Here is a 19322-nt window from a genome sequence, read left to right on the forward strand (position 1 = left end):
TCGAAACAAGTGAAAAAAACTACTGCCTTTTTCAAAAAATTTTTGTTTTAAAATATAGGATATTTTTTTTTATAGAACTTTTAGATTAGTTTAATATTTTATATTATATAATATTATTTCTGATTAGTTGAACTTATTAAAAATAAAATTTTTTAATCTGTATGCTTTTATTAAAATATCCTATATTTTAATACAGAGTGATTATTACTAAAAACACTTTACAAATTTACACAGATCCAGCAAACCAATCCTAATTTGTTGGAAGATTAAAATCAATCTTTTTTAAGACAAACCATCTATCTGGTCGAACCGGTTTGAAGAGCGATTTTGAGGGCTTATTATTTTCTTGTTATTAAAAGACAAAGACACGCTCCCATCTCTCGACAACCCCAACCGGAGGAGGTTTTTTTAAAAAAGAATCGTCCGAACAGCGACATCGGATTAGGAATCAAACAGACGGATTCAGTAGACCATATCACCGATTCAAATCACAGAACCCTAAGAATCAATCGCATAGACTTCTGTTGTTGACTTGTTAAACAGCATCTAAAAGAGACACGTGACTCTTTTAGTCAGGAAGATCAATGGGCTGTTAACTATACTTAAGCCCAACTATTTTATATGGATCTCAGTTAGGAAGACCAATGGGCCGTTAACCGTTTTTTAAGATATAAAAAGTCGTTTTTGTTGTTTGATTATGTTAAAAATTTTTAACATCCGTGTTTAAGGGGAGGTATTGGTTTAGGATTTAGAAAGAATTTTAATGACTTTATGTTCTTGCTGATTGTTAGAATTATAGAAAATTGAAAGTTAAAAATGAAGGATTCTAAGAGATTGTTTAGGAAGTTTTTTAAAATCTTGATGATTTGTTTTTTCTAATCTTGTAAAATCTTTCTATTTGATGAAAGAGTTTTCATGAATTTTGTTATGTAGGAAATGATATAAAATCCTAAACCAATAACATAAAATTTGAATTCATTAACAATCCAAAATTCTTTTGTTTTAGTTGAATAACATAAAACTTTTAATGACTTTATAAAACTCTTAATCCAATAACACTAGATTTATCAAGATTTTAGATAACTTTTTACAAATCCACAACCAATAACACCAAATTTTTAAAGAGTTTTTAAAAGTCTTGATTGAATAACAACATAATTTACCTAACTTTTAAAGTCATTAAAATTCTTTCTAAATCCTAAACCAATACCTCCCCCTTAGTTAAAACATCATATATTTTGGAACTGAGGAAATATTAGTTTTTTCTTATTATTATTTTTTATTTCATTTATACAATTAGTATTCAGTTTCACAGCAAAATTTATATCTGTCAAAATTTATATCATATATACTCATATAGACAAATTACTGTCCTCTCTATGATCGATTGATAAAAGAAGGGAGCCGTTTGAAAGGATCAAAAAGACGATCCCCTTTATTAAAGTTTTTTTTATTAACATCACTATATTAAAAAACACATTACACATATATATATACATGAACCAATTATAAATGTGGTAAGTACGTACGTACACGGAACACGGTTCACAAACAAGAAAATGTGAATGTGTTTAATGGCTTGTTCGCATATGAATGAATGAATGAATGATATTAGGAATTTCTAAAAATGACGTGTTTTAGACAGATGGGAAAATCCCCAAGTTGAAATTTAATTATTATTGTTATGATCGTAAGAAACGTAGTTGTTATTTTTTTTTTAAAGTACTAATATCCACGTAGGATGAGACAGACACCTAGAGAGTAGAGAACGGTCTTGTCTTCGTCTCGTCTGTCAAAAAAAAAATCCGAACCGAGTCTTTGTTGCCTTTTTCTCTAAACTGTGTCTAAAGTCGTCGTCCACTTACGCTTTTGGTTCGTGTTCCGTAGAGTTCAATTTCAATTACACAACACAACTATGGTTACGAATCCAAAAAAGTTTTTTTTTTGTTTGCTATTATTAAATACCTCTAAAAAAATGAAAAACACTTTTGTAAATAAATAACAAATAAAAAATAAAATAAATTAATTAAATTGAGAAAAAAACTGCTGGAAGATTTGTCGAAATCTCGTATCTTTGTTCGTTCTATTTTGTAATTCTGAGCTTCGTCTTTCTCCTTATTTTCACCTGAAATTCTTCATCTCACTGTCACTTCCTTCTCTCTCTTTTAGATTTTTCATTTTATTTTTTTAACAAACTATTTGATTAGCTTCGAAGATTCTTTGTTTTCCACGATTCGGCATTGTACATAGAGAGAGAGAGAGAGAGATCGATTCAATTTGAAACCAAAAAAAAAAAGTATTTTGGTAAAATTTCCTGAACTTTTTTGGGGTTGGCGTTGTGATTACGACTTGCGTTGTTTCCAAAATTGGATTATAGAGAGGAGAATAATTCTGGGAATTGGGTCTTTATCATGATGCTCTTGTAATTTTGCAAAATTTGTCTACTTTTTGGGCTTAGGGGGGGTGAAAAAAAAATTAGGGTTTGTGAGGTGAATTTAGAGGGGGGAAGAAAGGGATCTGGGGTTTAGGTCAACGGAATTGGAGCAGTCGAGAATGATCTCTTTGTTGGTTTACTAAATCCGACGGTTTGGATCTGATCGCGGGAGAGACAGCGCCACCGGATGGCGCTGTTCCGTCGCTTCTTCTACAAGAAGCCTCCGGATCGCCTTCTCGAGATCTCGGAGCGTGTTTATGGTATTTTTACTCTTTTATTGAATTCTTCTGTTTCAAGGATCAACAAACAAAAAAGCATCTCGAAACTTGCTATAATAATATGGACGCATTTGTATCAAAATTGCTAATGAGCTTCTGGTTGGTTGGAGGGGTTTTGGCAGTTTAATTGCGTTGAGAATTTCGAGTGTACCTTTTTGCAAATTGGAGCTTAGCTGAACTTGTCTCTCTTTGAATTAAAGAGGTTTCTTAGGAATCCGAATCTCTTTGATGACAATTTATATCTTTGTGGGATATTCTTCTATTGTGTGTGTGTGTGTGACACGAACCAAGAAATTAAAAAAAACTGTGCTTTCCTTTAATGTTCGACAATGATACTTCTACATTGTATTCAGTGACAATAGTCTCAAAGCTATAGGAATTATGTGTTTGAGTTTCCAGGTTTCTGAGCTGATCGTCTCTTGTTTCTTTTTTTTGTTTTGCAGTTTTTGACTGCTGTTTCTCTAGCGATGTTATGGGGGAGGATGAGTACAAAGTATACTTGGGTGGCATCGTGGCGCAGCTTCAGGATCATTTCCCAGAAGCATCTTTCATGGTGTTTAATTTTAGAGAAGGGGAACAACGAAGTCAAATATCAGACGTGTTGTCTCAATACGATATGACTGTAATGGATTATCCACGGCAGTATGAGAGTTGCCCGCTTTTACCTCTCGAAATGATCCATCACTTCCTACGATCGAGTGAAAGCTGGTTATCGTTGGAAGGTCAACAAAATGTTCTCTTGATGCATTGTGAAAAAGGTGGATGGCCTGTTCTTGCCTTCATGTTATCGGGGCTTTTATTGTACAGAAAACAGTATCATGGTGAGCAGAAGACTCTTGAGATGGTACACAAACAGGCTCCTAAGGAGCTTCTTCATCTATTGTCGCCTCTAAACCCACACCCTTCTCAACTCAGATATCTTCAGTACATTTCTAGGAGAAATTTAGGCTCTGACTGGCCTCCTTCAGACACGCCTCTTCTTTTGGATTGCTTGATTCTCAGAGATCTCCCACATTTTGAAGAGAGAAAAGGTTGCAGACCAATTCTACGCGTTTATGGCCAGGATCCTAAAGCCCGAACCAACAGGAGTTCCATACTTCTCTTCTCCACATTAAAGACAAAGAAACACACTCGTCTCTACCAACAGGTACCTTTAGACCATTGTATCTTAGTGACATATTGCTCAATATGATCATCACACTGATTTATGCACAGGAAACTGAACTTGAGACGGTGGTGTAGTTTGCCACTTATGAGAATTAAAAACATTAATAAAAGATAGTTTAGAGTTTGGGAGTTCGTTTATTCCAATGAAATGCTCATATGTGTGATCTCATCTGCAGGAAGAGTGTATCCTGGTAAAATTAGATATACAGTGCCGCGTTCAAGGGGATGTTGTTCTGGAATGTATACATTTGCATGATGATTTTGTGACTGAGGAGATTGTCTTTAGAATCATGTTCCACACGGCATTTGTGCGTGCTAATATTTTAATGGTCCACCGCGATGAGATGGATATACTTTGGGATGCAAAGGACCAGTTCCCAAAAGAATTTAAGGCAGAGGTAGGCCGTTGTGAAAATATTCTCTGATCATCTTTTGAATAAGGCTGTTAAGTTTGAATGCATACTCATATATGTATCAGGTACTTTTCTCTGGCGCTGATGCCGTGGTGCCTACTATCACAACTTCTACAATATCAGAAGAAGAGAGCGATTTTGATATGGCTTCACCCGAAGAATTTTTTGAGGTCGAGGAGATATTTAGCGATGTGATTGATGGACCTGACCATAAGAAAGATTCGGATAGTTTTGTGGTTGTTGATACTGCTTCAGATGATTCTGAGGGCAAAGAAGTGTGGAAGGGGGACGTGGATCCCAATGCGTTTCTAGATTTTGCATCAGTTGCATCAGATGATTCTAATCATAAACATGATATGCATGCAGAGACTAGCACGGATCCGGTTAAAGATATCACTGTTGATGATGTACAGTATAGGTCGGATGGGAAGGCAGATTCTAATATTGACTCAGTGAAGGATATAGGAATAGATGATGGTGATGAGCAGCGAAAGAGAAGGATCATGGAAGCGAAGGAAAATGATTCTAGCACAGCAGAGACTCAACGCAAAGGTTATGCAGAAGGCAATGGTTCCCAGGTTGATTTAGAAGAACCTAAGGAAAATGATTCTAGAACATCAGAGACTCAACGCAAAGGAGAAGTCAATGGTTCCCAGGATGAAGAACTTAAAGAAAAAGATTCTAGAACAGCAGAGACTCAACGCAAAGGAGAAGGCAATGGTTCCCAGGATGATTTAGAAGAACCTAAAGAAAATGATTCTAGAACAGCAGAGACTCAACGCAAAGGTGATGGAGAAGGCAATGGTTCCCAGGATGATTTAGAAGAACCTACGACTCAGAAAACCAGTTCAAATCTCAACAAACCCATATCCGAAAAAACACAAGCTACACCAAGGAAACAGGTCGGAGCAAATGCAAAGGTGGCTGGAGATTCACTTAAACCGAAGTCTAAGCAGCAAGAAACACAGGGTCAGAACGTAAGAATGGCTAAGCCTAACGCAGTTTCTCGATGGATTCCTTCAAATAAGGGCTCATATAAAGATTCTATGCATGTGGCGTATCCCCCAACAAGAATTAACAGTGCCCCTGCTTCAATTACTACTTCTCTCAAGGATGGCAAAAGAGCTACATCACCTGATGGTGTGATTCCAAAGGATGCTAAGACTAAATATCTGCGAGCGTCTGTTTCTTCACCGGATATGAGTAGTCGAGCTCCAATTTGCTCATCACCAGAGTCTAGCCCAAAGGAAAAGCCGTCTTCTCTACCTATTGCCTCTCCCCATCAATCTTCTCTAAGCTGTGACGCCACTTCATCAGTTTTACCCTCTATAACTAGTGAGGCCACTACATCAGTTTTACCCTCTACGCAAGCAATTGCATCACCGCCTCTACCTCCTCCACCTCCACCACTGCCTAATTATTCTTCACAGAACCAAAATGACAGATACTCTCAAACATCTGAGAGACCAAACAGTGGAACCGTGTTGCCTCCACCACCACCATCCCCACCTTGGAAGTCTGTGTATGCTTCAGCTTTGGCAACTCCTGCAACATGTTCTACTTCTCAACTTCCTACCTCTTCACCGCCTCCTCCGCTGCCTCCGCCTTCATATTATTCAGTAGGCCAAAAGAGCAGCGACACTCAAGCAAATCAGCTCCGATCAACACCGCTTCTGCCTGCATACTATTCAGTAGGTCAAAAGAGCAGCGACACTCAAGCAAATCAGCTCCGATCAACACCGCCTCCTCCGCCGCCTCCTCCTCCGCCGCCTCCTCCGCCGCCTCCGCCTTCATACTATTCAGTAGGCCAAAAGAGCAGCGACACTCAAGCATATCAGCTCTCATCAACACCGCCTCCGCCTGCACACTATTCAGTAGGCCAAAAGAGCAGCGACTCTCAAGCATATCAGCTCCCATCAAAACCGCCTCCTCCTCCGCCGCCTCCGCCTGCACACTATTCCATAGGCCAAAATAGCAGCGACTCTCAAGCATATCAGCTCCCATCAAAACCGCCTCCTCCCCCGCCTCCGCCTGCATACTATTCAGTAGGCCAAAAGAGCAGCGACTCTCAAGCATATCAGCTCCCATCAACACCGCCTCCTCCGCCACCGCCCCCGTTTGCATCTGTGAGACGAAACAGTGAAACTTTGTCACCTCCACCGCCGCCTCCCCCACCTTGGAAGTCCGTGTATGCTTCGTCTTTCGAAACTCGTGAACTGTGCTCCACATCGTCCCCTTCTAAACCACCACCACCACCTCCTCCTCCCTTTAGTTCATTAAATACAACAATAGCAAATGGAGATCACATTCCCCCGCCTCCCCCTCTTCCTTATACAAGTGTTGCACCTTCACCCAAGGTCCCACCTAGTAAAACAGCTCCACAGCCCCCACCTCCTCCTCCTTTTAGCAATTTGCGTTCAATCCCTCAACCTCCGCCACCTCCTTTTAGGAATGCACATTCAGTACCTCCCCCGCCCCCTCTGCCTACAAGTAATGGAACTCCTCCTCCTCCACCGCCACCTCCGTTTAGATCTGGGGGACCTCCGCCACCACCGCCACCTCCGTTTAGATCTGGGGGACCTCCGCCACCACCGCCACCTCCGTTTAGATCTGGGGGACCTCCGCCACCACCTCCCCCGATGCCTGGAGGAGCCCCACCGCCTCCGCCTCCTCCGATGCGTGGAGGAGCTCCACCGCCGCCGCCTCCTCCTGGTGGTCGTGGTCCTGGTCCACCTCCTCCTCCGCCTCCTGGTGGTCGTGCTCCTGGTCCACCTCCGCCTCCTGGACCAAGACCTCCGGGTGGTGGACCTCCTCCGCCTCCAATGCTTGGTGGTAGGGGAGCTGCAGTTGATCCTAGGGGAGCAGGAAGAGGACGTGGTCTTCCACGCCCAGGTTTTGGGTCTGCAGCTCAGAAAAAGTCTTCCCTGAAGCCATTACATTGGGTTAAAGTAACAAGGGCTTTGCAGGGGAGCTTATGGGATGAGCTACAGAGACATGGAGAATCGCAAACGTATTGGACTAAACCTTATTTTTGCTTTTTTCTTACTTCTTAGTTCCCCTCTTGCACGTTTGATTATCCACGAAACTCAATTCTGTGACTATTGCTAATTAATCATCATCTTTTCTTTCTGCTTAGTCCATCAGAATTTGATGTATCAGAAATAGAGACCCTTTTCTCTGCTACAGTGTCAAAGCCAGCTGACAAATCTGGGAGTCGACGAAAATCTGTTGGGGCAAAACCTGAAAAAGTTCAACTGGTATGTGAAATAATCCTATCCTTGGTTATTGTCTGAGTACTACCCTGTGTATCTGTAAAATATATAAAAAAGGTGTACTAAGAATGTCTATATTAGCTACTGTCCTGGAATTTCTTCTACTTTGAAGCCTATTGCATGTCTGTATACTTTTGTGGCTCAATATTCAACTCGTTTTGAAGAGTTGTAATTGTCTGTCTTATGATTTTCCAGATTGACCTTAGGAGAGCCAATAACACGGAAATTATGCTTACGAAAGTGAAGATGCCTTTGCCTGATATGATGGTAAGCTCCAAAACCTACTTTTCAAAGTCATTATTGGTTAATCTTCCATAGCTTAATGATAATTCTCCACATTTTTTCTTTGCATCATTCAGGCTGCAGTTCTGGCAATGGATGAGTCTGTATTAGATGTTGATCAAATAGATAATCTTATAAAATTTTGCCCAACCAAGGAGGAGATGGAGCTTCTTAAGGTTTTGCCTCTTGACTTTTGAGTAGCATTATCGACTTCTGTCTTTTATTTTGGAGATCATTTGTGAAATATTTCAATTTTGGTTATCAATATTAACTTTTTATTGACATGAGTCCTTGTTCTTGGTCATAATTGACTGATTTGTTGTAGAACTACACTGGTGACAAGACGACCTTGGGAAAGTGTGAGCAGGTCTGTTTAAGTCTTGAGATTCTCAATCTCGCACTGGTTTTGGTTCCTAGTATGATATGGTTAGCAATTAGCTTACTTTTGTTTACTTCTGTCTTCCATTTTGTTATCGCAGTACTTCCTAGAGCTGATGAAGGTGCCACGAGTGGAAGCAAAGCTTAGAGTATTTTCTTTCAAGATTCAATTCGGCACTCAGGTCTGGTGGTAGTACTTATACTGTTATTTTCTGTTTTTGTCATTCTCTGGAGGACAAAATTTCAGTTTCACCGGGGTCTATGTAACTATATATTATTGGTCCTATTGATAATGATGGTTTTTTTGGGTGCAGATAATAGAATTTAAAAAAAGTTTAAATGCGGTAAATTCTGCATGCGAGGAGGTAAGAAGATGCTTGCATTAATTAACTCTATTTATTAGTCCATCATTTCTCCTTGTTAAAACTTCTCGATATTGCTGTTCATCAGGTCCGTAATTCCCAAAAGCTAAAAGAAATTATGAAAAAGATTCTTTACCTGGGGAACACACTGAACCAAGGAACCGCAAGGGGTAAGTATTATATCATTCATATTTTACAACTTTTTGCACAAGACATTTCCTTATGCAAGACAATAAACTCTGTTCAATGTGGGCTAGATTTGGCGCCTTTGTGGCTTATATAGTTCTTGATCTGCTTTCTGCAGGCGCTGCTGTTGGATTCAAGTTGGACAGTTTATTGAAATTAAGCGATACACGTGCTGCGAACAGCAAGATGACCCTCATGCATTATCTTTGCAAGGTAAAACTATAATTGAAAAAAAAAGCAGGATCAAGTTTCTAATGAGGGTTGTAATTAAATTAGTCTGGCTCAGGAGGAATACATAATCCTGAAACCCTCATCTGTTTCTTTCTTTAGGTCCTTGCTTCCAAGGCATCAGTTCTACTGGACTTCCACAAGGATCTTGAAAGTCTTGAATCAGCCTCAAAGGTTTGCGTTTGTACTTTTTTGCGTCCTCAACTCTTTAGTTGCAATTTGCTCATCACTTGATTATCCTGTGTATTTTCAGATACAACTGAAGTCTCTGGCTGAGGAAATGCAAGCCATAATCAAAGGGTTAGAAAAATTGAACCAGGAGCTCACTGCATCCGAAAGTGATGGTCCTGTCTCTGAAGTTTTCCGTAAAGTATGTTGGTTTTTCTTTCTTTTTCCTTTTGCTTATTGTATCAATAATGAATGCGAGAGTAGTTCCATGATTGTGCCACATAATTACATCTGTATCTCTTTGTCAATCATTCAATACCCGCTGGAAGATAATTCTTCAGCTTAACTTCTTTCGGATCCTAAACCTACGTTTATGTTTTCGATGACAGACATTGAGGGACTTCATATCCATTGCCGAGACTGAAGTGGCAACTGTATCGAGTCTTTACTCGGTCGTGGTAATTTGTCAACCTCTACCATTCCAAGCCCCTCTTACCTTTGACAATGTGTTTGAGTCCCGAGATGATTTTTGTTTTGTTTCTTATGATGGACGATAGGGAAGAAATGCTGATGCACTTGCGCACTACTTTGGTGAGGATCCTAACCGTTGTCCATTTGAACAAGGTATGGCGCGGGATATAAATTTCTCAACTCTTGGGCAATAAAAAAGTCTCTATTCGTTTTTTAGTTGGAACTGTTATGTAGCTAATAATAAGTAATACCGGGTGATGGATTGCCGCAGTTACTGCGACCCTATTGAATTTCATAAGGTTATTCAAGAAAGCACACGAAGAGAACGTCAAGCAAGCAGAGCTGGAGAAGAAGAAAGCTGCAAAGGAAGCGGAAATGGAGAAGGCCAAAGGAGTCAGTCTCACAAAAAAACCAGTTGATGATAGCTGAGGAAAAAAAACTTGAATATAATTTTGCAAAATCCGCCAGAATCTCTCTGAGAGAAAGCAAGGTCCAAAGTGGTCTTGTAAAGCCAGAGAAGGCGGTGCTGCTGTTCGAGAAAACCTGCATGGGGCGTGAAAGTTAAAACAGGCTGGGGGGGGTCCCTATCGGGAGGGGGGTTTCGCCAGGGCGGGGGCTATCGAAGAAACCATTGGAAGATAAAGAGACAGGTCTTCATCTCCCTCCACTCACGTTGACATATGATTCCACATTGATTTAATTCTAACATGTAAATTAGGATTCTTTCATGTTGCTTAATTTTCCTAACTAGAGGAATTTTTGATAGATTGAAAATGTTGTATAGGGTTTTCAGGTAGATTGAGAGAGAGAAAGAAAGATGTAGAGCATTATTTTAGTGTGTAACTTTGTATCGTAACGCAACATCATTTGTTCTTTTTTAGGATTCAGATTTCAGACCAATGAAGATAATACTGTAGTTTGCGAAATTAGTATTTCTTCTAAGTAACTAAAAAATAATCTAATTTCGAGTTTATTCGAGCTTTAAATGAAAATGATTCTTTTTATGTAACCAAGTGATTCAGACCAATCAAAGTCAAACTACTTTAATGTTTAAACAAATTAAATTAAAATAAAAACAAGGAAAGCGCATACGTAAGAAAATAAAGAAACGACGAATAAGGAAACGCAACAATCACGTTCGTTTTTGTTGGATCCCAAAGTGTTTTGAAACTTTCATGGCTTTGTTGTGTTGTCTTCTTCTTCCTTCACGCCACACTCTTCTCTTTTCTCTCACAAACAAACCCTAGCCTGCGTGTGACTAAGCCTCCTCCTCGGCTCGAATCCAACTGAACAACAAAAAAGATGACCGAAGATGAAGAACAGCTGATGATTGGTCCTTTAGATCCCAGTTCGTCAATGGTTGTCATCAGAGATTCCCCAATTCACGATGACGTTGTCTTCCCGCCGATCTACCACGAAAATCTCGTAGTCGACTCTTCCATCTATGGAGTCGATAGGTATATTGAATCTCCATCGGAATCCTCGTCTCCGTCGTCTTCATCGAGGCACTCTGGTTCTTCTTCTTCTTCTTCTTTTTCGTTGTTTCCTTCTGATTCAGATGTATTACCCTCTGAATTCGACCGCAAGTCTCCGTCGGAAACTGAACAGAAATCTCCGCCGTCCGATTCAGACAAACAACCAAAATCTCCGCGAGTTCCCGATTCAGACGGGAAACAATTGAATCGTGAAATTGATGTCTTGCGAGATTGGTGGGAGCTTCTTCTCGTACGTGTGTACTCGAAATTGAAGAATTTGGTGACCTGGTTCTCAGTCACTCTCCGGCCATTTTATCCAGTTCTTGCCACTGCGATTTGGTGGTGGATGCGTGTACGAGCTCGTCGGAAACGTGTCAAAGGTGGAACCACGGATCATCTTCGAGATGCGATCAAAGAGAGAGACGAGGTTTGTTAATCAGTTTCCTAATTTTTTTTAATTTATTTTTGTGCATACAAAGTGTTTGACGAAATGTCGAAGAGAGTTCACTGTTACTTACCTTTTACTTCTTTTTTGTGATTTTGCATACAGAGGATAGTTCAGCTTTTACATCAGATTGCTCAAATGAATGAGCTACTGATTAAGCACCACAAGGACATCGTATCAAGAAGATGATCCATCTATCACGAAATTCAAACTTCTTTTTAGCTTATTGATTCTTTTTTGTTTCTTGTTTATATTCTTTTGCAAGCCACTCAAAGCTCTCTGTAAAATTTCTACATCTCAATCTCTCAAGTCAAAATCATCATAGAGGTAAAATTTCTACGAGTCAGAGTTACTTCATCCTTAGGATTCTGCAAAAACAGTTCTTTGAAGTGAAAAGGTACTTGAACAAATTGATTGATTACAATACATCATCATCCTCTGTTCAAGTTAACAAAAGAATCTATTGACTTTATATATGGGGTGAAAATATAAATGTAAACAAAAAGACAATAAGCTTTTTTGAAACAATGAAGTTCCTAAACCGGTTTATTATCCGTTGCTAGCTCCGCGGTTCAATCTTGAGAGGTGTCATTCTCCGAATATCAAACCTGTCGACAAATTTCAATGGAAACGTTGTCTCGTTCCTGATCCTCTTGATCTTAGGACTTAACAATCCCCTGTGACCAAATCCATAAAGCTGGAGCACTTGATTATCCGCAAAGTTAAATGCTCTCTCCATACTCTTCAAGCAACGTTCAACCGCGTAATCAGCATAACTCCCACACGGTTTGCACCCAACAAAGTGAGTAATAAAAGGCCATCTCTCATCTCCCAACCCGGGATGATACTTCTCTATCATCTCCTCATACCTATCAACTAATCCTTCCCAAAACCCATGAAGATAATACTGATTCTCCACAAACACTTTCTCCATCCACGTATCCTTCTGTGAAAGCAGTAGATAGATCAATGCAGACTGATCATCAGCTTCGAACGCTGGTCTTCCTTTAAGATTCGCTGTTAGAATCTTCCCGGCTTCTTCACGAATCGGTCCTTTAGGTCCCATTGGAGCCCAAGCATCCAACAAATCCAAAGACCACTGACAGTTCCTAAACAAGAAGCTACCAGTATTCAAAGCAATCCAAGACTTCTGATCAAACAACAAATCCGGATACCCGTGGATAACCAAGTTATGATTCTCATATCTAGACAAGGGAATCTCAAACACCATGTCTGTAAACAAAGCATCACTATCCATCCACCAAATCCATTCGATTTCAGGGTGAGACAACATCAGTCTCCTAAGCATTGGAAGCTTAGCCCAATACCCAGCAAGCTCCTTGTCCAAATGAGCCATGTTATACACAATCTCAATCCCATGAATCCTACAATAATCAATCTTGTTCTTCACCGATTTCAACAAGTAATGATCACCAATGGAATTGTCACAAGGTTTTGGGGGCGAACCTGTTAAAAGCAAAACCTTGGCTTTCCCATTGACGACACTTGGGAAACCTGGGTTTTGCGTTAACCAAAGTTTACGTTTTTGATCCCAGTTTGTGATCTTGGGTCCGAGAGTGTACGTCATGTTGAGATCAAGATCCGAGTCAGGTGGCTCGTTCGTGTCTGTAGGATCCGAATCGGATCGGATCTCAGCTAGAAGTCGGTTAGTCTCTTCGATTAAGTTCTGGTTAACGGCGTCGGCGTCGGAAGTTCCGAAGTTGACGCCGATAGTGCCACGTAGGACGAGGATGGTGACGAAGCCACATAGGATCGTCATCTTGACGTTGTTGAAGGTCTTCTGGATCTGTCTGCCACGTGGCGGTGGTGGTCTTCTTCCTCCTCCGCAACTCGTCATCGTCGTCGGAAGAACGCCGGCGACGGCGGAGGAAGCGGTTGAAACACGCTTCTGAGTCTTGAATCCGTCTTTCTTCCCCATTTGTGTGGAGCAATTGGTAAAAGTAAATCAGTTTGATCAAGCAGCCATTGTTGTTGTTTGTCGTCTACTTGTTTTGTCTGTGCGACATAGAGAGAGAGAGAGAGAGAGAGAAGAGAGACACACACAGAGGAAGCGGACAATTAACAACTTTAGAATTAGATCAAGATTCAGATATTAGTTGATTACTTGATTCTAATTCGATTCATTTAATTGCACCATTAGTACTAATCCAAAACCATAAACAAATGACTTTAAATATCACCTATTAACATGTTATTAATTCAGCCAAAGCCAAAGTAACTAACTAGAGGTAACATGAAGCATTTCTCGTTAAGTGGTTTACTCAAGAATTCAAGATTGCAATTTATGAATTCTTGCACAGTGTTATGCAAGAAACAATTCTACAAATCTTGATTGCATTTATTTGAAATGTTTATGTACAGAGTCTTCTCAACTACATGATTACAACACAGAATGAGTGAGTGTGTATTTGGTTGGTATTAACAATTATGTATTGTGTTACGAGTGTATAACTAGTTTTTTGGCAACAAGGCGGATTCCTGCCTTCTGATGATAATCATATGGTTCCAGAGACAAGAATGCATCGACCATACTTCCCGTGGTAAGCAACGATTCCAGCTCCTCACCGCTCGGGTTGCTGAAGATTAGTTTCTGAGTAGTAACTCCAGAAGACTCTCTCTGGTGGATCTCTGTTGCATACCGAGCTATATCTCCATTTATTTCTGTTGCAATACTGCAGAAAACGCAATAAGCTAATTAGGAGAAACTAAAAAAGCAAGCCAATCAAGAAACAGGATTTTTTATTTGAAGAACATGGGAACTAGAAAGGGAGAGTTTAAGTAAGGTAAAACTTACTGTATCCTTGTGTTAGGGTAGTTTACAAATCCCTTCATTGGATTCAAGACCGGATTCCAGTCAGAGGTAGAACCCGAATCAACGGATAGTCTCTGAGCATTACTGTCACATGCTTCGAGTATACTGCACAGGCTTGGATTCAGATCAACCACAAAGTTTAACCTCCGTCTCCCAGTGTTATCCATAAACTTCCCATTGACTCCAAACCGTATTTTCAGACAAGAACAGTACAGCTGGAGAGGGGAATCATCACCATAGAGTAGCTTTAGTTTCATCATCTGGCTTCCAGGAAAAAACGGGACAAGAATCGCTTTGATGTATGGAATAGATATTGCATCTGGCGCCAAGAAACCTTCATGGTCACTGGTATTCTCTAAGACAACAGTGTCAGATGGTTGAATCTGTTCTTCTTCTTCCATGAGAATGTCTGATTGAAGATGGTTGTCGGAAGCCATTTCATTCCTCAAGACGCTCATGTTGAACGGATCTGGCTGAGCTGCACTGTTGTCGCTAATGGACGGTAGCCTCACAGGGGATAATATATTGCCCTCGTGAGAAGAAGATGCATCGAGACGTGTCCTTGAACTAGTGGTTCCTGGAGATACCGAATGATCTACAAGCTCAAGACTCGACTCCTAGGAAATATAAAAGCATTGCCTCTGATTAGTCAGGTTTTCTAAACATTGTTTGCAACAGATATTAGAAGATAAAGACTCTCCACATATAAAAGCAACTAAAAGAGAACATACCAAGAACAAGACCGTAGCACAATATTTGACAACCTCAAGATTCATTCTAACATCGTCAAGGCTCCTGAATTAAGTAGGTACAAAGAATTAGCGCTTAATAAGCTTTTGATAGTTTGAGGTAAAGAACTATATCCTTAATGCATATGCGTTTTATCTACCTATGCGTCTGCTTCCCGAGTCCGAAATACGTAGCTAAAGTTGCCATCTGCAGTAACAAAGCACGCAGAGGATTATAAAGGCTCTCAATCTTGAAACTCAATCATTCACGAATCCAATCTTGTGAAAAGTAAAAAAGGAATGTTTCGTTTGTACCTTCATATTACCAGCTCTCCTACCAAACCTTTGAGTTAGCAAAGTCAATGTGTCGATGGCTCCTTTTGGCTCAGGTGGTTGACGTCCAATCTCTGCAAATGCTTCCCTGATCCTTGCACAATCAAACCTCAGTATATTGTGACCTGCCCAAATCCTCTCTGCAAATATCAAAATACAATACATAATGTAAAGCTTGAATCTTTGGCCATTCCTTTTGATTACATTGACAAACTCAACCAAGAACTCAAAAATTTCAGGACCACGAAACAGAGTTTAAAGTAGAATAAGAAGAAGAAGATTATAACCGTGGAGAATGTCGTAAACAGTATCAGCGATATCGGAGAACAACGGTGCCGAAACGACGTCGTCACGGTTGATGCCGTTGCACCTGACGGACAAGGAAGATATGAGACTCAAATCTGCAGGTTGGACAAGAGTCGTGTAGCTCCGGAGCTCCGTAAGCTTCTTCGGGCAAACAAGTATTGACCCGAATTCTAGTATCGCGAAACGTTGCCCTCGGTTTGGCACAGTCGTCTCAACGTCGAAGAAGGCAATCTCGGACCTATCCTCCAGATCCATCGATTAAACGGGTCGGGTTCAATCGAGTGGTAAAAGTGAAAAGTTTCGAAATTTGTTCGGAAAACTTGAGGGATCATCGAAGGGGATTATATGAAAGATCAAAGTTACTACTTTACCCAACCTGCAGGCAATGTGAAAATTTTCAATTACTTTTAGGGTTTATCTTTCTGGCTAGGTTTTCCAATTCTTAATCAGAATTCACAAATTTTAATTGTTAGATTCCTTACTTCGTTTATACAAGTTGTTTTGTAAGTTGTGTAATAATAACTTGCAAGTAAACCTTGTGATGAGACTTGAGAGATCTTGTCCCTTGTTCCGAGGTTGTCTGAGATTGATTTATAATTTCGCTTATTATTTAAAACTCAGAAGAAAAATATTTTAAAAAACTAAAGCGTTACGATAAGTTGGCCCAAAAAGAAAAAGGAGTAGAAACCATTAAACGGGCTTTTTATGTTCTTAGCGGCCCAATTAGGGTTCCTTTTATTATAGACCCGAAGATTTTTTAGCTGGAAACTCACAAGTCACTCACAAAGAATCTAAAAAAAAGATTCGTCTTTTACTTGGAATGAACTAATCCATAAACAAGATCCCAAAGTATATTTACTAACAGGATTTTTTTTTTTAATTAGATGCACGTTTGACCACTACAGTATTTTCATTTAATAATTGATTTTAAGGAAGGGCACCAATAATTTCAGTTTGTTTATTGATTCTCCATTAAAAAATTATCATTAAAGTAAAATTTTCCCCATTTTCCAATTTTCTAATACTACTTTATAAAAATTTATATCCACTTTGTTGGAACTTGAACATTAAAAAATTACCACGTTTAAAGTTCTTGGCTATACATTAATTATTTGGATGGATATCATATATATCATCGCTGGGATTTATTTAGTAGTGGTTGGACTAGCTAGTGGGATTTGATCAAGTTAGGGTTAGGTATGAAGAAGTGGTGTAAGTTAAAAACGTATACAGCTGCCTAGCTAGCTAGAAGAACATGGGTTCGATTATCGTTGAAAATATATAATCTGGAAAATAAAGTTGATTTAGGCTCTCAAAAATGTATGGATTAAGGTGAGTAAACGACAGGAATTTTAGAAGTTTAAATATAACCCTACCCTGAAGACCGTCATCGAATTCGAATACGTACGTGGGTGGATTACGGAACTTGAGATATCATCTACTATTAATTAAGAAAGATAGTTTCATAGTATTATATAATGTGGCTACAGGTTGCTTATTTTGGCTAGCTATGCGAATGATATGATCGTGATCGTAGAGTATTTGCAGCCATACGTGTAATAAGCTACGTTTCTTTTTTTTGGTTTTATTGTCTAATCGCAAATATAGTATTGTGGGTCTATTTTCAGTTCAATCGCTGTTTCAAGTGTGGATTTTTAATCGGATGACAGAAACATAAAACTTCCATTTCACACACACCTCCAAAATTAGATCATATATATCATTCGCATGTGCAGTCACAAACATAAAAAAAAAACAAAAGCACTCATAACATGTCATATCTCACACGCGCGCGCACACACACACACCCATATATATATGACCAGTGAAGATTTAACAGATATTGCTCACTCTCTATTATTAAGATTCGTTTTTGTTAGCAAACAAAATTTGTCGGGTGTACAGATCCTATTTTGTTGCTCACTCATTGCTCTTTAATTACCTTTTGAGTTATAGTGTGGACCTATACATAAAGCTTTAGATTCTTATCTGCCGTAAAATATATAGATAAAGCTTAATTTATTTTAGAAAAGAGTTTAAAAATATAAAAATTCTCCCGCAAATCATACACTAATCGACCCGGCCCTGCCTTACTGACTGATATCTAGAACAGTTAACAAGTTAAATAAAGAATTAAAAATTAAAAAATTCGAAGAGAATTCTACCCAAAAAAAAAATCGAAGAGAAAAACCCTAATTACAATCTTAGGCATATCATCAACATTGGGAACTTGATACGCCACAGACCCACAGACAGATCATAAGAAGTTCTTCATGTCGTCGTACATAACTAAGGAGATCTTGGTTGGTTAGGCCCATCAACATGTTCCCGGCTTCGTTGCCATCGTTAATGAATCGCTCAAGAAACTGTGGGAAATCATAATCGATCGGGGATGCTGAGATCAATGCTCGTGCCCGAGATTTTTCTTGTTATCGATCATATGTTTTTTTTTTAATCGATCATATGTTCAGATGTCTAAAAGAATTGAGTTTGAGAGACATGAATTAATTACGATGTAGAAGAATTAATTATAAGATCTTGCCTAAGACGAATCAATAAACAAACTGTATAGTTAACCCACTGCACATGGAGAATTAGATGCACGTTTGAAAATCAATTATTCAATTACGAAGTGTTGAGGATCTTGGCTAAACACCTCCAACTGCACATCTGACAAGCTATCAAGAAAAAAAAAAAAAAACAGATTGATTTTGTAAAAAGTGGCTCATGTGTGAGAATATCTTTATATTAGGCTCCGAATTGGTAGCAGGTTTATATTAATTAGAAATATATCACTATGAAATTTTTTATAATCTTTGAAAATTCATCCTAAGCCTTCTCACCGCTTCTCATCAGCTTCCTTGGAACTCCATCAATTTGAATCAAAGAATTTGTTACTTCTCTATCTTATAAAGTAGTAAAGTGGCAATGCATTAATTTCTTCTACTATACGTGAAAAGTTGGTTGCTGCATGTAATCTAGATTAGGACCATTAGGTTGAGCTGCGGTCTAGACAACTTGGACGTTAAAGATTAAGGAATTTTATAGACATAAATTAAGTACACACTCGGATAAAAAATGGGGAAATATCGTTCACGAGCAGCCACACATATATAAAAAAAATAGCTTATAACATAGTACTGCATGATATCGTTGAATGTTTATCAAATTTGTTTTTCTTTGGCACACAAAATCTGTCGGATGGTCACAATCCAATTATTTGCTCACTTATTGCTCCTACTCTCCTAGCATTTGAGTATATATATGTGCATATATATATATATAATTAACTATTTTTGGACAATATATTATACTACACATGTTAGGAACAACGTTATTTCTTGCCTTTTTTTTGTCAACAACGTTATTTCTCGTTTGTTTTTTGTTTATTTTTGGTATATTCGAAACTTCTATGTAAAAGAAATGATGGTGCGGTATGTGAATATATATTACCAGAAAGAGAAAAAAATACTTTATATAGCTTTTGGTCTTCCGAGAAGTTGTACAGTAGCATTTGATAGATACATACATATTACTTTTGAACGAATAAAACAGCAGTGTAA

At 38.9% G+C, this 19322-nt stretch overlaps 4 protein-coding genes across 6 annotated transcripts; 2 read left to right on the plus strand and 2 right to left on the minus strand.

Moving 5' to 3' along the window:
• The first annotated feature begins 1878 nt into the window (after positions 1-1878).
• LOC104709888 (formin-like protein 20) lies at positions 1879-10565 on the plus strand. Of its 2 annotated transcripts, none has more exons than XM_087462922.1 (17): positions 1879-2694; positions 3156-3859; positions 4056-4277; positions 4358-7302; positions 7429-7549; positions 7760-7831; positions 7924-8022; positions 8172-8213; positions 8326-8406; positions 8539-8589; positions 8675-8756; positions 8891-8985; positions 9103-9174; positions 9254-9370; positions 9558-9626; positions 9726-9792; positions 9911-10565. In XM_087462922.1, exons 1-17 carry the CDS (start codon positions 2622-2624, stop codon positions 10066-10068), a joined length of 5070 nt encoding a protein of 1689 aa, XP_087319048.1. In that variant the 5' UTR covers positions 1879-2621; the 3' UTR covers positions 10069-10565. The 2 variants fall into 2 exon arrangements, with proteins under 2 accessions (XP_087319048.1, XP_087319049.1); XM_087462923.1 differs by having other exon boundaries at positions 2046-2694; positions 4416-7302.
• Positions 10566-10602: 37 nt separating this feature from the next.
• LOC104708325 (uncharacterized) lies at positions 10603-11892 on the plus strand. Its single transcript, XM_010424874.3, has 2 exons — positions 10603-11541; positions 11665-11892. The coding sequence occupies exons 1-2, from the start codon at positions 10942-10944 to the stop codon at positions 11746-11748; spliced, it is 684 nt and encodes a 227-aa protein (XP_010423176.2). The 5' UTR covers positions 10603-10941; the 3' UTR covers positions 11749-11892.
• A 50-nt stretch (positions 11893-11942) lies between these two features.
• LOC104708324 (putative xyloglucan 6-xylosyltransferase 3) lies at positions 11943-13881 on the minus strand. Of its 2 annotated transcripts, XM_087462924.1 has the most exons (2): positions 13027-13881; positions 11943-12944 (listed from the first exon to the last, which is right to left on the minus strand). In XM_087462924.1, exon 2 carries the CDS (start codon positions 12914-12916, stop codon positions 12119-12121), a length of 798 nt encoding a protein of 265 aa, XP_087319050.1. In that variant the 5' UTR covers positions 12917-12944; positions 13027-13881; the 3' UTR covers positions 11943-12118. The 2 variants fall into 2 exon arrangements, with proteins under 2 accessions (XP_087319050.1, XP_010423175.1); XM_010424873.3 differs by having other exon boundaries at positions 11943-13837.
• Positions 13882-13897: 16 nt separating this feature from the next.
• Positions 13898-16251, minus strand: LOC104708322 (protein NEN1-like). The gene is made up of 6 exons (XM_010424872.3): positions 15741-16251; positions 15436-15593; positions 15282-15328; positions 15124-15187; positions 14375-15009; positions 13898-14252 (listed from the first exon to the last, which is right to left on the minus strand). Exons 1-6 carry the CDS (start codon positions 16012-16014, stop codon positions 14018-14020), a joined length of 1413 nt encoding a protein of 470 aa, XP_010423174.2. The 5' UTR covers positions 16015-16251; the 3' UTR covers positions 13898-14017.
• Positions 16252-19322: the final 3071 nt, after the last annotated feature.

The sequence above is a fragment of the Camelina sativa genome, chromosome 8 (assembly GCF_030686135.1).
Source record: "Camelina sativa cultivar CO46 ecotype springtype chromosome 8, ASM3068613v1".
NCBI lineage: Eukaryota > Viridiplantae > Streptophyta > Magnoliopsida > Brassicales > Brassicaceae > Camelina > Camelina sativa.

Bases quoted from the DNA above. Each gene is read 5' to 3' on its own strand.
- LOC104709888 (XM_087462922.1), top strand. From the start codon at position 2,622: ATGGCGCTGTTCCGTCGCTTCTTCTACAAGAAGCCTCCGGATCGCCTT. The intron at 7,303-7,428 runs GTATTGGACTAA...CTTTCTGCTTAG, and splicing joins AGACATGGAGAATCGCAAAC to TCCATCAGAATTTGATGTAT. The intron at 8,757-8,890 runs GTAAGTATTATA...TGCTTTCTGCAG, and splicing joins GAACCAAGGAACCGCAAGGG to GCGCTGCTGTTGGATTCAAG.
- LOC104708324 (XM_010424873.3), bottom strand. From the start codon at position 13,498: ATGGGGAAGAAAGACGGATTCAAGACTCAGAAGCGTGTTTCAACCGCT.
- LOC104708325 (XM_010424874.3), top strand. From the start codon at position 10,942: ATGACCGAAGATGAAGAACAGCTGATGATTGGTCCTTTAGATCCCAGT. The intron at 11,542-11,664 runs GTTTGTTAATCA...TTTTGCATACAG, and splicing joins CGATCAAAGAGAGAGACGAG to AGGATAGTTCAGCTTTTACA.
- LOC104708322 (XM_010424872.3), bottom strand. From the start codon at position 16,014: ATGGATCTGGAGGATAGGTCCGAGATTGCCTTCTTCGACGTTGAGACG. The intron at 15,594-15,740 runs GTTATAATCTTC...TGATATTTGCAG, and splicing joins TGTTTACGACATTCTCCACG to AGAGGATTTGGGCAGGTCAC. The intron at 15,188-15,281 runs GTAGATAAAACG...TACTTAATTCAG, and splicing joins CTCGGGAAGCAGACGCATAG to GAGCCTTGACGATGTTAGAA.